This window comes from Lycium ferocissimum, chromosome 11, assembly GCF_029784015.1.
Source record: "Lycium ferocissimum isolate CSIRO_LF1 chromosome 11, AGI_CSIRO_Lferr_CH_V1, whole genome shotgun sequence".
NCBI lineage: Eukaryota > Viridiplantae > Streptophyta > Magnoliopsida > Solanales > Solanaceae > Lycium > Lycium ferocissimum.
In genome coordinates, this window is record NC_081352.1 from 41312250 (window position 1) to 41329084 (window position 16835).

Genomic DNA, 16835 nt, shown 5'->3' on the forward strand with positions numbered 1-16835 from the left:
TCTGGTGGGGGGTGTAAGTTCTCTGCCAAAATCAAGTGATCACACTCTATGAACTCATTTGCTATTTTAACATTTTTTTTTTTGCACGGATTGCCCTTCATTTGGGGTGGTCTTTAATTTTTGTCCTTCAAATTGGTGGTTTTTAAGTTTTGCCGTTCGCCTAATACCTCGAGGTTGTGGGTTCGAATCCCACCTTAGTAAAAAAAAAAAATCGCAAGGTAAAAGTTGCAAAATTCTGCCTTAAGGCAGAAATTTGCAAATTCTACCCATGTGCAAATTTTGCCTGAAGGGCAAAAGTTAAAGACCACCATTTTGAGGGACAAAAATTAAAGACCACCCCAGCGAAGGGCAATCCTGCAAATTGCCCCTATTTTATCAGAGCTCACTAACCCGACTAATCAGAATACGCCAGGTAGAAGGCCAATCATGCTATATTTTAGGATTCTCTATTAGAGAGAATTTCATTTTTTTTTCAGTTCGACCCAAAAACTTTTGATTAAAAGTAAAGAAATTCCAAATCATTCCACCACACTCTTTGATGGTCTCAACTCATTTTTTATTTTGTGAAAAGATTTGACATTATTATATTGAAAATTTTGGAATTATCCCATATTTGATTATCTACTAACTGTCAAGAGGATTTCATTTTTTGAGGTACAAACCAAAAACTTTTGGTCAATAGTAAAAGAATCCCCAATCATTCCGCCTTTCTTTGATGGTCTCAAATCTCAATTAATTTTTTATTTTGTGAAAAGGCTCAACATTGTTACATTGGAAATTTGGAATTATCTAGTGTTTGATTATCTACTAACTACTACTTCTATTTATCGAAATTCATCGTATCAAGACATTCTTTTCTCTATTAAATGTTAAAAAGAACAGTACAAAAATATTTCCTTATGGGCTCCAGTTGACTTTTGAGCAAGTGGATCTTTTAAATTATAGTTGATCAGGTCAGTGCGCTTTTAGGACGCATTCTTGCTCACCAATCTCAAGTACATATTTTTTCAGGGGAAGGAATAATTACTTTCGGAGAATAATAAATTTAGGAAGACAATATGTTTGATATCATTTTCAAGGAAAAGAAAATTAATTTTCTCTCAATTTCAAAATTGTTGTTCCACTGCTTGTATTCTTATCCTTACAATAGTGATCATCCTTCATAGTTGATGTTGATGGCCATAAAAAAGCACAAATATAAATAAGCTTTGTTATTATGTCAATAAATTTTCAATTTTGAAAGAAATGCTTCAAATCGACTTTGCAGAGTGGAAGAAATAGCAGAAATTTAATTGGATTAAGTGAAAGTTTAGGGATCTTTCCACAAATGGTCGGTCGAAGTCACTGTTTACCTTTCCTAATCAATATACATAAATTATATACCGATTATACACATGTTATATATAAATTATACATATATTATACATCCACCTATCATTTTAAATTTAAACAGTTAAGTAAGCGGCTATTTAAGGTAATTCTTCAAGCGGGGGAAAATGTAACCGATAAGATGACTCTTTTCCTTTCTTGTTTTTCATTAACTTAATTAAAAATAGAATAAAATTCCCCTTCCACTATTTTTATTTTATAGTTCTTCAAAATGTGTGACAGAATTAACAATTCTATGCAATCTTTTCAACTTTTAAACTACTTGAACTTTGATTATGATGTGATAATTCTGTCAAATTAAACTTTAATCTTTTCTTTAACTAAAACATCATATATATGGAGCAATATAATTTTGCTTTTCTACTCTGCTTTTCTTGCACACGTGGCAAGAACCCATGTAGCAGAAAACTAGGTGAACTGTGTCTCTACTCTTCCATACGTTTCAGTATTTTCCTATTCAAGAAAACTATCTTTACCCACTCCATTCCATTTTACTTTATAAAGCTTTGATTCTCTCTTTTAAAGCTTTGATTCTTCTGTATTTTGCTTAAAATCATTCCCTTTCTACTTCTTGCTACTATAAGTAAGTTCCTCTACTTCAACTCTATTAATCATTTTTCCTTGTTTAACACAACCCCTTTTTGTCTTTATAGGAGTTTTGCCTTTACTTTTTATTTCTAGTTTTATTTCTTTATATAGATATATGTATAGATGGCAAAGTTTTCTCTTTTGTGGGGGTTGTTCTTCTTGATCAAGGTAATAATGATTTTTTCTTGTATTTCTCTGAAGAAATTCTGGGAAAGAAATAGTTTTCTTTTTGTGTATGTTGAGATTTTTTGCTTATGAAACTGTTTTGGATATGTGAAATTGTGGGGTTTGGGTAAAGTAGCTTGCTTTCTTTTCTTTGCTTTTGTGTGTGATTGTTTTTCTTAGGTTGGGAGTGCTTTTCTTGGAAACTTGGTATGAGCCTAGTTTAGCTAATAAGGAAACTCTTAAACCCTCTTGACTGTGGATGACCAAAATGGCTTTAGAATCTAGACAGCTGCAGATATTCTATTGCCAATTAAGTTCACCTAATTACATGAAAAACGAATTCGGTTGATTTTTCTTATACTAGTCTTTTAGAGCAGTTTTGAGTTTATATGCTGAAGGCATTGAAAACACACTCTGATAAGGAACCACTTGGGTGCAATTCTTTTTTTTTTTTTTTTTTTTTTTTTTAAATAACCGTGGTGTCTGGACCAGTTTACGCATACCTCGATTAATGCCCCTTTGTATGCAATTGGCTGTACCATTGTACTGTATAAAAACTTCCTGCTATTGCCTTATTTATTTTCTCTTAGGAGTGTGGTTTGCTGTTGGATTTGTGAAACAATGAACATAAGTTTTTGAATGTTGGAACGTGGGGAATCCTTAACAGGTGAGCTTATCAAATGGATATTAGATGGTCAGACAATTCAGACCTTTATGCATATGTTCTACTTTAGATGTCTCAATGTCAGTCATCTGTTAATTTATCGATCGTCCTACTCTAGATAATGGTCTCAGCATGCCCCTATTATTAGATGAACAAAATGAATATAATGAATGAAGGGGCTAATGCTATTTAAATTTTATGATATAGGTTAATTTTTATTAAAATAATTTCTACTTCGGGTGATTCAAATGCATGATGTATGTTAATTTGCTAATATTGAAAAGTTGATCCTATGAGTTCATGGAAAATTTAAACTTTGCGGTGGAGACTGATATTCAGTTGTATTCTTGTTTATAGTTGGGAATTTGATTTTGTTCTGCCTGGTGATTTAGGTGTAGTGGCTCATTGATTTAGTCAATTGTGGGAGTTAATTTCTGATTTTGTTTGTGTTCTTACCTAATTCTAGTGTTGCATACTTAACATGGTGAGAAAGATTAGTGGAGAGAAAGGGTGTGATTTTCCTTGGAAGAAAGAGCTAATAGAGATCTGTGTCTTTAAGTGAAAAATTGTAGGCCTTGTCATGCATTTAATGTGAAGTCATTAACAAGTAAGGTTAACATGAAAATGAATATATCTCTATTGAAAAGCTTTTTTGTGTGTCTTAAATCTTGTTTGCTCCTAATATCAAGGAGGCTTAGCATATTAAATAGGAGTACTACATTGCACCGTGACCTCTAAATTTTTTTTGCTCTGTCTTGCATCTTTGAACTAAGGTGAGAAGCGCAAGATTAGAGGGTCTTGAGGACATTCCAACATAAGTTTGTAAATGCTTTGATTACACAAATTCATGAAGCCCAAGCAAGGTTTTGGAAAACAGTTGAATATCCACTTTGAACAGCTTGCTTAGTCTCCATTCTTCTTGCTTAAATTAGTCATGAATGATTAGCCAATTCATTGTTTTTGAAACAGATTGAAGTTGGTGGCTGAATTAGCTCAGTAGAATTTTATAATTTTGTGCAACGCAAGAAAATCTATCGTAATAGTGCAACGACTTGTCTAAATTTCTGCAGTTGGGAAGCTATAACATCTTGTGGAACTAACTTGATAGAATACCTGTAAAGTTGACAACCTATTCCACAATGGACTTGAAAGCTATATCATGGGTGGGAAACATATATCAAAAGTTCGAAACTATGTGTTTGGAGATGGAAGAGGCTATGTATGAGGTGAAATTCATTCTTTCAAATATAGTTCTCTATTCACTGTTTAGATATTACATATATTTATTACTTGTTTCCTGGTAATTCGTTGAGTTAATAATGTCTCTGGATATGTTAAAAGGTTCTGAGATTGTACTGCCTATTATTCACTCTGCTAATTTTGACCAAATGGGTTATAATCAGCATACTTGACCGTGACAATTTACAGGACACTGTTAAATATGTTGAGAATCAGGTGAACACTGTTGGTACAAATGTCAAGAGATTCTGTTCTGAAGTGATGCAAGATGTTCATCCTCAATATAATATTGATCCTGTGAAAGTCGCAGCTGCTGACTTGTCTCTGAACCCTTATGCTCACTATGAAATTGACAAGAAGCTGAAAGCAAACCTCAAAGGAAGCGCCAGAGGATTCAGTAACAAGTTAAATGATGACACTCAAGTAATCAAGGGTACAAAATACATATGCTGATTATTCATCATCTACTATTTATAGTCTGTCTGTCCAAGCTTCTTCAAGGCTAAAAGTGTTTTTTTTTTTTTTTTCTTTCCAAAGTTGAGGTGTCTGGCCAAGCTCTTAGGAGAAGAAAAGGTGTTTTTGAGTAGAAGCAGAAGCTGCTTTTGCGAAGCTGAAAAAAGTAGCTTCTCCCCAGAAGAACTTTTTGAAAAGCAAGAAAACACACTTAGAAGCACTGTTTAAAAGCTTGGCCAAACAGTAATTGCTTCTCATAAGTGTTTTTCAAATTAAAAACGGCAAACACAAACTGCTTCTCACCCAAAAAGAAAAAACACTTTCATTTTAGAAGCTTGGTCAAACAGGCTAACAATCTCTTTGGTCAGACAGATCTGCTAATATTATTTTTTCCTAAAAATCTCAGGGAAAAGCAAAAGTCGAGGAGTCTATAAACGTCAAAGTGGCGGAATCAAAGAAATTGTTAGAGCCAGCCATCCAGCTAAGAAGTCTGATGCTATCTGTCTCGCATCAGGGGATGTGATCAAATTATCTTCAAGTGCTGAGGTTAGGGGTAGTTTTGGAATGGCGGCGGATCATGTGACCCTGACTTCAGACCTGGCCTCAGGTAAAGGATCTGACTCTGGTGAAGCAGCAAGTAAAGTTTGCAATCACATTATAGAAACTAATGTGCCTGCAGCTGATACTTCAATTAATTCTGCGGCTTCTGTTATGACGTCAGTTGAATCTGTTGGGAAAAAGCAAGAAGGTTCTGTATTGGCAACAGATACATGTACAAAGGAGTTGGCTTATAATACAAGATCGGAAATTAGCAGTAATGTTCAGAACAATGAATTAGCTAATGAGGAGATCAATGAGTCCCATGAAGGTACTGAAAGACTCTAATTACTCTATTAATTAAAACTGAAGAAAGATCTCCCTCTCTGTATCTCTCTGTTCCCATTTTGCTGTGTAACACTGATTCAAGTGGTAAATCGTCAGATGTTATAATTAATTACCCAAAGTCATGTTATTATAGCAGAAAATATACAGTGGATTGCGACAATGAGTCGCAGTGGAACTTATATAGAATCTGGTCAATATTCTATCTCCTATAAATTTGAATCAGTTCAGAGTCCCTTTAGTTGGCACCTAACAGGGGTTTATGCTCCACATACAAGAATTGAAAAGCTGGAATGCTGGGAAGAAATTGCAGCTGTCAGAGAGTTTTGTGAAGGGCCTTGGGTAACCTGTGGAGACTTCAACACTGTCAGATTCATGGTGGAAAGAAGAGGCTGTAGCAGGATCACAAATGTGATGAATGATTTTTCTAGTTGGATAGAAGAACTGGAACTACATGATCCCCACTTGAATGGTGGGAGTTTCACTTGGTTTAGGGGAATTAATCACCACAGTGCAGCCAAAATAGACAGATTCCTATACTCTATGGAATGAGAGGAAAGCTTCAAGAACATCAGACAGAGAATAGTGCCTAGAGTAGTATCTGATCAAACCCTCAGGGGTTGGCCTGGTGGCAATTGACTTGAGCCTTGGGGTGCTCCCTTTCAAGGTCTCAAGTTCGAAACCCGCTGGGTGCAAACAATGTCTGAGGGCCATCGGACTGGGGAAACCCTGAATTACCCGTGGTGCACTTGCGGGAAACTCCTTGCCGAGGGCCTGTGCACCCCCGGGATTAGTCGGGGCTCAAAGAGACTCGGACACCCGGTGCTTAATCAAAAAAAAAAAGTAGTATCTGATCACAGTCCCATTGTACTTGAATGTGGGAACTGGGAACAGAAGAAAGCAAGCTTTAAGTTTGAAAACTGGTGGTTAAAGGTGGAGGGATTTAATGAGTTGATCCAAAACTGGTGGAATGAATTCCTGGTAGAAGGTTGCCCTGATTATATTTTTTGTACAAAGTTAAAGATGCTTAAACAGAAACTCAAGGACTGGAGCAAGACAACCTCTGGGGAACTCACAAACAGGAAGAACAGTCTGCTCAATGAACTAGCTGAGATTGACTTAAGAACAGTCTTCTCAATGAACTAGCTGAGATTGACTTAGCTCAGGATCAAAGAGAGTTGTCTGAAGATGAGATGATGATAAGGGCAACGGTTCTTGTTGAATTGGAAGAATTGGCTAAGAATGAGGAAAGCAGTTGGAGGCAAAGTCCAGAATACAATGGCTAAACCAGGGTGATAACAATACAAATTTTTTTCAGAGGATGGCAATTGCTCATAGGAGATATAATAACATGGACGGATTGGTGGTGGTTGGCGGGGCGCGGGGGGGGGGGGGGGGTAACAAAACCAACAGAAATTAAAATGGAAATGATAGAGTTTTACAAGAAACTTTAATCAGAAACTGAAGAATGGAAGCCAACATTTGAATTTGCAGACTGTCCTAAAATTTCACATGAAGAGAAAAACTGGCTCCAAAGGCCATTTACAGAAGCAGAAGTTTTGCACATTGTAGATCACTGTGATGGTGACAAAGCACCTGAGCATGATGGTTTCACTGTGAGTTTCTTCAAAGCATGCTAGACAACAATAAAAGATGAACTGATGTTGACTATTCAAAACTTTCATCAAAATGAGTTTTTTGAGAAATCCCTTAATGCTACATTTATAGCTCTTATCCCCAAAAAACATATGGAGCAGAAGAACTAAAAGATTTTAGACCTATAAGTCTGATTTTTTTTTTTTGGGGGGGGGGGGCGGGGGGTGGTGGGTGTACAAAATAATCTCTAAGTTGCTTACTGAGAGGTTGAAGACGGTGATGGATAAATTGGTGGATGTCCACCAAATGGCTTTCTTGAAAGGAAGACAAATTTTGGATGTAGCTTTACTAGCAAATGAGCTGATGGACTCTAGGGTAAGACAGAATATCCCAGGAATTCTATGTAAACTGGATATAGAGAAGGCTTATGATCATGTGAACTGGAGATGTCTCTTGAAGATTCTCAGGGATATGGGATTTGGCAATAAGTGGTTGAATTGGATTAATTTTGCATATCCAATGTCAAATTTTCACTTATCATCAATGGAAATACTGAAGGATTTTTTAATTCTCAAAGAGGATTGAGACAGGGAGATCCTCTCTCCCCTTTCCTCTTCATTTTAGCCATGGAGGGGCTCAATCACATGATCAAAAAAGCAAATGCAAATGGGTGGATGAAGGGTTTCAGTGCTCTAACAAATAGGGGTCATGCCATGGAAGTAACTCATCTGCTGTATGCAGATGATTCTCTGGTCTTTTGTGAAGCAGAGGTATTACACAAGTCAGGCATCTGAGGGCTATTCTTACTATTTTTGAAGGTATTTCTGGGCTGCATGTAAACTGGCACAAGAGCCATCTTTTTCCAGTGAATCAAGTTGGTAATCTCCAAGAGATAGCTGAGAACTTAGACTGCCAAGTGGGTTCTCTGCCCACAAAATACCTGGGCATGCCCCTGGGTGCTAAGAACAAAGAATTGGAAATATGGTGTGAGGTGTTGGAGAAATGTGAAAGGAAGCTGGCTAGATGGAAGAGCCAGTACTTATCTCTGGGGGATAGAGTGTCTCTGGCATGGTAACAAAGAAAAGAAAGGCCATAATCTGGTGAATTGGGATGATGTGACACTTAGTAAAACTCAAGGAGGTTTGGGGATAAAGAACTTAAGTATACAGAATAACTGTCTACTACTTAAGTGGCTATGGAGATTCTGCTTTGAAGATAGGGCCTTATGGAAAAGATTCATTGCACATAAATATGGTCTCCTAAATCAGTGGACCACTTTGGAAGTTGATGGAACCTTTGGGTGTAGTGTATGGAAGACAATTAGAAGGTTGTAGCCCTTGCTCAATAGTAATATGCACATAAAGGTGAGGAATGGGCTAAAAACAGATTTTTGGAATGAAAAATGGATAGGAGATACTAGTCTAAAAGAGTTGTTCCCAGACTTATACATCATAAGTCTTCAAAAGAATGCTACTGTCTTTCAAATGTGGAGCAATCAAGGATGGAGTTTGATTTTTAGAAGAGCCTTGAATTATTGGGAAATAGACAGAGTAACAAACTTGCTTCAGATTTTAGGTACCTTCCAGGGCACCTCAATTGGCCTTAATAGACCTGTCTGGGAGCTGCATATTAAGGGGGATTTCACAGTAAAGTCTTGTTATTGGAGCATGAATAGCAATCAGTTAATGCTAGTAGACTGGCCTTGGAAGCTAATTTGGAAGGTCAAAGCTCCTCATAAGGTAGCCTGCTTTACATGGTTGGTAATCAGAAGAGCATGCCTAACTCATGAAGCTTTACAAAGAAGAGGTACTCAGATTTGCTCAAGGTGTTTTATGCGTGGACAAGAAACAGAGATCAATGGTCACCTGTTCCTACATTGCAAAACAGCTGTAAATCTGTGGAGCATGTTCTTGTGTTTACTTGGAGTGCGTTGGGTCATGCCAAAGACCACTTTTGAACTTTTGAACAGTTGGAAAGGAATTGGAAAAAGAAGATCTGAGGAGAACTGGTGGGAGAGCATACCAGCATGCATCTGGTGGGCATTATGGAAAGAAAGGACTGCAAGATGTTTTCATGATAAAGGCAGCAGCACTCAAAAGATCAAGATGAAGTGCCTTAGTTTACTTTATTTTTTGTGTAAACAGGATATGGTGGGGGAAGCAAAATCTTTAGTTGATTTCATGGGACATCTGTAAAGTCTAGTTTTTTCTTGTTTTAGGGTAGTATCTGCCTACCAAGGGATGTAAGATTATACCTTATCACTCCTATGATGAGTTTTTTGTGTGAATATAAAGTTACCTTTTACTCAAAAAAAAAAAAAAAAAAAAAAAAAAAAAAAAAAAAAGAACTTATGTTGTGTTAAATTGGATGAAGTGTCTAATTGAACTAAATTGGCACAATTGCCGGAGTTAAATCAGCTATCATTTTCTCAATTCTATCTCTATGACACCGTTGTGCTCTTTTACAGAAAAATCAGATAATTTGTCTTCTGCTATGTCCATGTATGAAAGCATTGAGTCAGAATTGGAAATCGTTGAGAAATTTGACGAATCCCACTTGGAGGAAACATGTGTCCTGGTTGAAGAGGAGAGGATACATGTTCCCCATGGTCCAGTCAAACAGAAGTCCTATAAGGTAGGTCCTCCGTCTTTCTCTCTCTTATATATTTCTTTCTTGTATTTATTTTCTTGCTTAAATGCATCTTTTAGATTTTGTTAACTGTTTCGGTTATATTTTCTCAGAAGAAGCTTCGGGAAGCTTTCTCCACGAAAAAGAGGTTGACTAGGAAAGAGTATGAACAACTTGGAGCACTATATGGAGATCAACAGTTCAACCTAGAGGCTGAGGACAAGGTGATGCCTGCTCTTTCCATGAATTCAAACACAAAAATGTTGTCTGCTAATGATCATCCTGAATCTGAGTGGGAGATTTTATAGTTCTGATGATGCTGTAGATAGTATTGTTACTTTCCAATCAATCCATGGCGTCCTAGAGAAACGAAGCTTGAAAGATGACTCACCAACTGTTGATATTATTATCTGCTATCCGCTTTATAAAATTGCATAAAGTATCAACATCCGTTCCTCTAGTAGTGCTAGCCAGTAGATAATACGTAGTGGTACCTTGAAGAACCAATCCTTATATGAGGTATGGCCATCTTGTATCCAATCTTGGCATTTTCATGAATTATATATATATATATATATATGATAACTTTTTACAGTGTTAAAGCTGTCATTGGTCTAACTTATTATACGTCATTAGTTGGTATGCATGTATTGTGGTTCATCTACTATGTGACGCAGTTTGTTTTGCATTTTGTAATTAGTGTTCATGTGTGTATATCCGTAGTAATAACTGCTTAACTGCTGGAGGGTATTGTTACGCCCTGAAAAGTGCAACTTTTACAATAGATCATGTCGTTTTCACTTGAGTTTTTCGACTGTTATCTAGCTAAAGTAGTTGCTGCAAGAGTTGATTTCCATGAATCTGGTTAATTGCGAAATCATTGTCAGAAATCACTCGGATTCGGCCTATTAGAAATAGGTAAATGTGCACTTTCATGTAATGTTTTCTCTGCAGGGCAGTTCACCATGAATAGTTGCACTTGCTAATATGTATCCCCACATTAATACAGCAAATAATATAGCCTGCTAGGGATGTGCATTATTCGGATTAAACCGAGAAACCAAATCGAACCAAACCAAATTTTAATTTGGATTGCTTTTCTGGTTTGGTTTCGCATTGAGGAATTAATTTTTTTTTTTTTTTTGGTTTGGATTTGGATTTAGAAAAATAAAAACCGAATTATTTAATATTATGTATATATATTATTTTTATTTAACATTATACCATTTAAGGAAGTTTGAGTTTCAGTGTTTTACCATTTTCAACCTTTCTTACTTACTGGCCTATTTGTATTAGAGTATAAAATGGCTCATTCCCAATCTTTAGTGTATGGACACGTGTTTATATACTTCTAAATATTGTGATAAATTTTTTTTTTTTTTTTTTTTTTGATGACGTGGGAACCCGCAGCCGCTGTCATAAAAAATAATTAAAAAAAAAATATTGTGATAAAGTTTTTCCCGCAACTTGTATTAGAAAATATATCTAAGAGATTTGACTTGATTACTTCTCATTCTCTATAATAGCTGTTCATTTCCACCATTCAAATATAATAATTCAGTTATATTAATTATTTTATATGGCACACCCGAATAACCAAATAGAAAAAAACCGAACTAGAAAGAAAAAAACCTAACCAAACCAAACTTATTTTGGTTCAGATTGTATTGTACAAAATCGAGAAACCGAAATCGAACAATGTAAAGCCAAATGAACATCCCTAAGCCTGCTGATGGTAAATCTCTTATTTTCAAGCAACCAAATGTGTGAGACTCGGGGAATCAATGGGGTGATCCAAAACCAGGGATGCATATAGTAGCCTATTCCATGTATCAGGCAGTCCAGGCAGGCACCAATGGCTACAATCAGCATAACTCTCTGGTGGCTTTAATTTTCTGTTCATCAGTTCTGGTCCTTTCATTTTGTTATAAACTGATGGATGTGCATCTAAACGGTGCTCTGAGAGCTTGGTAATGTCTAAGTATCTTACAGGGATTCTCATTTTTGACAATGTTTTTTCAACAATCTTCGTCAGGGACTCAGAAAAATGTAATACATGTGATGTATCTGTGATCGGTTGCGTTTTATTGTAACATCCATTTTCAGTTTTGTGTTCTGGGGAAATGCTTCTGAAGAAAACTGTTGTTTTGGTCAAGTTAACATTCTGATCTATCCAATTTGCCCAGGTTCTCATTGCAACCTCAAATGCTGATTCTAACTTCAGCTCATCAACTAATTTTCCCTTGTACTCGAATAAGTCCCACCTGCATGCAAAGTCTATTTATTTTAACATGTTGTAGCAGGTAATCTGTCTGAAATCTCACTTTTGACGGACGGTTGTCTATATTTATTTGATAGTACTGTGAATATTCTTTCAGCATAGAGATGTTAAACTAATAAACCTTCAAGAGAATTCATTAGTGAACTTACGCCTTGAACTTCCCTAGATGCCCCCACCAATGGCCTGTATTGAACACCATGATGTCAGCTCCTTGCCAACGCCTAGACGATAAATCGATTGTCTCCAGTCTCAAAATTTTAGGTGCACCAGCATTATTCGAGTCGAACTGGACAAGAAATGGGTCCCAGTAGAACTCTACAGTAACGTTGTAGTCCTAGAAAAGCAGAAAATTAACTTCATATGAGGATGAACATTGAAGCCACGGGTGACTTAAAAGTCGCATGAATTATAACATGGGACATGTCTGAAAGTGCGGAAAAATAAAATTCGTGGTCTTGAAGGTGCAGCAGACGTGTGCATGTGACCACAGTCCGGAACCCAAATGACCCAAAAAAATTGGAAATGAACCAAAATACCTCAAGAAAAAGAAAAGTGATACCAAAGTACTCTTAACACAGTTAATTATAAAGGCTCGGTTAAGTCCAATAATGCAGTAAATTACTGCGTTATTCTGTGTTTTTTTTCCCAGTTAATTACTCTCTTTCTTTTAAATTTTCACACTTTTTCCGTACTTTGGCCATAGATGATTTGCTACGGGACTCCGGAACTTCAATATTTTATATAGAACCTGATTTTTTTTGTGCGATTAATAATTCAAGCTCAATATATCAAGGATACGCAAAACTTCGGGTCGTCATTTTAGTGGTTGAAAAGTGCTCGAAGTAAGTTTTTATTTGAAAACTTGTTATCATTAGCTTTAAGTTTATTTTTTAGGGTTTAGATTTAAGTGTGTTATTTTTTAGTTAATGCGTAACTTTATTTAGAATATTTTGCGATTTTTCTATAATTAATTTAGGATGTCACACGGGTTAGTTATAAACAATAACAAAGAGTAAAATAAATTTTATCATTAAGAAATATGCGCAGAAAATATACTTAAGAAATATATATGCTTAAAAAAGTCGCAACATATTCGAAATAAAGTTACGCATTAACTAAAAAATAGTACGCTTAAATCTAAACCCTAAAAAATATAATAAAAACTTAAAGCTAATGATAACAAGTTTTCAAACAAAAACTTACTTCGAGCACTTTTCAACCACTAAAACGATGACCCGAAGTTTTGCGTATCCTTGATGTATTGAGCCTACATTATTAATCGCAAAAAAAAATCGGGTTCTATATAAAATATTGAAGTTCCGGAGTCTCGAAGCATGATTATTCTACGGCCAAAGTACGCAAAAAATGTGAAAATTTAAAGAAAGAGAGTAATTAACCAAAAAAAAAAAAATAGAATAACGCAATAATTTACTGCGTTAAGGGTACTTTGGTATCACTTTTTTTTTCTAGGGGTATTTTGGTTCATTTTCACTTTTTTTGGTTCATTTAGGTTCCGGACTCCATGTGACTGCACCATTGCACCAGGGCGCCGGTGAGGGCACTTGCATTGGAAAAAATAAGTGCCTAAGTTGATTTACCTTAGCTTTGAAGACTTTATAGGAGCCACTGCTATAATGAAGATGGGCTCTTGAAGGAGGAATTGTAGAATAAAGAAGACACACGAGAGATTCCCATTGGTTCCTGTTTAGGGAATCTCCAACTACGATGATCCTCTTGCCTCTAAGCCTCTTCAACATATCTCTGCCATTGAAGCTGCATTTGCTCATGAAAGAAAGAAAAAAAGAGTTTAACTTTCTATATACTGATCCAAAATAAAGAAAGGGTTGAAACAAGAAAACGAGTGAACAGTTTTCCTACCTTGGGATCACACAATCATGACCTTCCCATGACCAATTTTCATAATCAAAATCAGGCCTTCCATTCTTCTGGCAGCTCACTTGTTCACTAAGGAATGGACATTGTGGTGCTTCATAATATCGGCTCTCCATTGGATTGTAAACCCATCTTCCATCAAATATGTTGCACTTGTTCTTGCTGTTTTTCTGTATTATATCTCCGTCATCTTCTCTGCTTCTAGTTGGTTTCGAGATTTCTAAATTTTCAGAAGGGGAAAAGCTATCATCTAAAGACCATGCCATGTTGAACATGGCATTTTGTATAGCCCTGAAATGCCCCGCCTCATTGTCGTGCTGGCATAGCAAGAAAATGAAGCAGCTAATGAAGCTAACAAATGTGCATAGCATCCATTTCTGAGTGACTTTTGGTTTGGTTTCCATGTTGATTATTGGTTTCTTGTGTGAGTAGTAATTAATATTGATGAGAAAACATAGAACAAGTGGTTTGCAGGTAAATTGAAGTGGTTCAAGGTGATAATTTGTGAAGTTACTTATAACCTAACTGCACTTTGTGAAGCTAGTCAACTAACCTTCTGCTTTCTTCTACAACTACTTGTCCTGAAAATGACCTTAAAAAAGTTTTGGACCATTTTTTCCTCTTTGCTAATAGAATTCAAGTGCACTTACTATAATGTTATGGTACAGGCTATCAGTGCAACTTTTATTTATGTATGAAAAGGAAATTAAAATACCAAATTATTTGTCACATCAAACATTTCTCATTTCCCTATGTAATTATGTGAGCTGATTTTTTTTTTTTTTGGTACTATGGATTCAATCCCATGAAAAAGATCAGTGACTATAAATAGATTAAAACCAAATATGGATAGTGGAACTTGCAGGTGCAGAGGTGCAGGTGAATTGAAGTTGTTCAAGGTGATAATTTGTGAAGTTTCTTATATTGTAACTGCACTTTGTGAATAGGAAAATGGATGAGAAGCTAGCTAACTAACTCTCTGCTTTCTTCTACAACTACTTGTCCTGAAAATGACCTCAAAATTTTGGACCATTTTTTCCTATTTGCTAGTAGAATTCAAGTGCACTTACTATAATGTTATGTAGTACAAAGCAATGGGCGGGTTACCATGTAAACAACGCCAGAAATAAATGGTTGAAATAACACGCCCAAATTCTAAACTTAAAAGCAAATGAAATTAAAACGCGCCTGATCATGACCCGCCCAACTTGACCTAGTTCTTTGAAGGGTCTATTTTCTAGGTTCATGGAAAACATTTTCGTGGAATATTTTCGGAAAAAATATTTTTCACAAATATCAACATACCCCAAACTTATGAGATACATGATACAAGAAAAGTGAATACATAGGAAAAAATAAAATAAATCTCAAGTAATAAACTCAAATTAAAGTAAATCTTAAAAATGGGTTAGTATTGGGCCAAGTTGAAGATTACTTTAAAATGAGCTATGTGGGTGGGCTAAAATTAGCTCAATATGAATTTATCTTGAGCCCAACCCATAAAATTTTGGACGGATTAGGCGGGCCATCAACTTTTGGGCCATCTTTGACACCCCTAGTACAGACTATCTCTCCAACTTTTATTTATGTAGGAAAAGGAAATCAAAATACCAAATCACTGTTATATCAAACATTTCTCATTTCCCTATGGCATTATGTGAGGTGATGTTTTTGTATTCTTGTTACTATGGTGTGATTCCCATAAAAAATCTCAGTGACTATAAATGGATAAAGACCTATAGATGGATAGTAGAACATGCAGTGGCAGAGGAAAATTTAAGAAACTGGGAAATTGACTGGTTGAGACCTCAACATTTTAAGAAAGCATTGCCAATTATATGTAGAATTTACTCGAAAGGGATTCATTTTCTTTTGTGATTTGTGTTATGTTGTCAATTTCCACTTTCCCTCCTCTAACAAGTTGAACAAACAGTGGACTAGTTTCTCTTTCTCTTTTTTTCTTCATCTTTCAAAACAATTTAACGTGACGGAAAATAGTTTTATGACTTTACAGTGCTGGAATTTAGAGACTTTTCTATTACAGTGGATAGAGTTTAGTTACTTTAATGTGATAAAAAATATTTTTGTGACTTACTGTTTTAGTGGATAAAGTACAATTCTCTATTTTACATTGTGTGAAACGTTTCAAAGTATATTTTATTTGAATTTCAATCACGAAACGAGGGATTAGTATCGTTTGAATATCAGTATGGACTGTACGGTGGTAAGATTCACAGCAAAACTCTGGTAACCGCAAGGCGATTTTGAATCTGTAAAAAATGGGGTATCGTATCTTTAGGCTTTTTATCCTTTATGTTATTACGCATTGTAAATTAGTGGTAATACATGTATCTTAACAAATCTAGTTAATCAGTGGCGGACCCAGGATTCAGTGGCTCTGGGTGCTCTTCTTAAAATTAATAAAAAATATATTGCTTTGAGTAGGATTCGAAAGTGGCTACTCGATGACTTAACCTAAAGCCTACAACCTTTTAACCGGAGCACCAAAATCTTTTATTGCCTCATGGGTGCTATTTATTATTTTACACCAAAACTTCAATATTTTCTATATGTCACGTAGTAGCACTCCGCCACGTGCTAATGGGTGCTCGAGACCAAACTTAAAGACGTATGCGTCCGCCCCTGTAGTTAACTTATCAGGTGGCGATACTCTAGTTTTACCCCTGATAGTATAAGTTGTACTTTGATTCAGTGGCGGAGCTAGGAATTTGACTAAGAGTTTTCAAATTTGTAAACCAATTTTTTTTTCACTGAGTGGGTGCACCAAATTTTTTAAATCAAAATAAATAATATGTAGTTTTTCTATTTGTTGCATAATTTGTCTTAGAGTAATATCCAAGCACTAAAATTTTAAATGTGTTTTTGAATGTAAAATTTACTTGGTGTAACTACCCCTAAGACTTATTTATGGATAATATCTAACCTTTTTAATATTTATGATCCATAAATATATTTTTCAAATTTTACACTTCATAGCTACCCCACTTTTTTTACTAAATAACCGTGCATCACCACTCCCGTTTAGACGGCCCAAAA

At 35.7% G+C, this 16835-nt stretch overlaps 3 protein-coding genes across 9 annotated transcripts; 2 read left to right on the forward strand and 1 right to left on the reverse strand.

The window, feature by feature from the left end:
- The first annotated feature begins 1815 nt into the window (after positions 1–1815).
- On the forward strand, positions 1816–10411 carry LOC132037733 (uncharacterized). 7 transcript variants are annotated; one of them, XM_059428338.1, is made up of 7 exons: positions 1816–1972; positions 3877–4032; positions 4235–4478; positions 4905–5105; positions 5178–5366; positions 9444–9610; positions 9718–10411. In XM_059428338.1, the coding sequence occupies exons 2-7, from the start codon at positions 3946–3948 to the stop codon at positions 9910–9912; spliced, it is 1083 nt and encodes a 360-aa protein (XP_059284321.1). In that variant the 5' UTR covers positions 1816–1972; positions 3877–3945; the 3' UTR covers positions 9913–10411. The 7 variants fall into 7 exon arrangements, with proteins under 7 accessions (XP_059284321.1, XP_059284323.1, XP_059284317.1 ...); XM_059428340.1 differs by having other exon boundaries at positions 5220–5366; XM_059428334.1 differs by having other exon boundaries at positions 4905–5366.
- Positions 6080–7170, forward strand: LOC132037735 (uncharacterized). Its single transcript, XM_059428342.1, has 2 exons — positions 6080–6508; positions 6547–7170. The coding sequence occupies exons 1-2, from the start codon at positions 6080–6082 to the stop codon at positions 6664–6666; spliced, it is 549 nt and encodes a 182-aa protein (XP_059284325.1). The 3' UTR covers positions 6667–7170.
- Positions 10412–11152: 741 nt separating the features above from the next.
- On the reverse strand, positions 11153–14309 carry LOC132037732 (protein trichome birefringence-like 42). Its single transcript, XM_059428333.1, has 4 exons — positions 13764–14309; positions 13484–13658; positions 12035–12219; positions 11153–11868 (listed from the first exon to the last, which is right to left on the reverse strand). The coding sequence occupies exons 1-4, from the start codon at positions 14180–14182 to the stop codon at positions 11355–11357; spliced, it is 1293 nt and encodes a 430-aa protein (XP_059284316.1). The 5' UTR covers positions 14183–14309; the 3' UTR covers positions 11153–11354.
- Positions 14310–16835: the final 2526 nt, after the last annotated feature.

Coding starts and splice junctions, on each gene's coding strand:
- LOC132037735 (XM_059428342.1), top strand. CDS start 6,080: ATGTCTGAGGGCCATCGGACTGGGGAAACCCTGAATTACCCGTGGTGC. Junction 6,509..6,546: donor CTGAGATTGACTTAAGAACA/GTCTTCTCAATG, acceptor GACTTAGCTCAG/GATCAAAGAGAGTTGTCTGA.
- LOC132037733 (XM_059428334.1), top strand. CDS start 3,946: ATGGACTTGAAAGCTATATCATGGGTGGGAAACATATATCAAAAGTTC. Junction 4,479..4,904: donor TGACACTCAAGTAATCAAGG/GTACAAAATACA, acceptor TAAAAATCTCAG/GGAAAAGCAAAAGTCGAGGA. Junction 5,367..9,443: donor GATCAATGAGTCCCATGAAG/GTACTGAAAGAC, acceptor GCTCTTTTACAG/AAAAATCAGATAATTTGTCT.
- LOC132037732 (XM_059428333.1), bottom strand. CDS start 14,182: ATGGAAACCAAACCAAAAGTCACTCAGAAATGGATGCTATGCACATTT. Junction 13,659..13,763: donor CATGATTGTGTGATCCCAAG/GTAGGAAAACTG, acceptor GAGCAAATGCAG/CTTCAATGGCAGAGATATGT. Junction 11,869..12,034: donor CATCTAGGGAAGTTCAAGGC/GTAAGTTCACTA, acceptor CTTTGCATGCAG/GTGGGACTTATTCGAGTACA.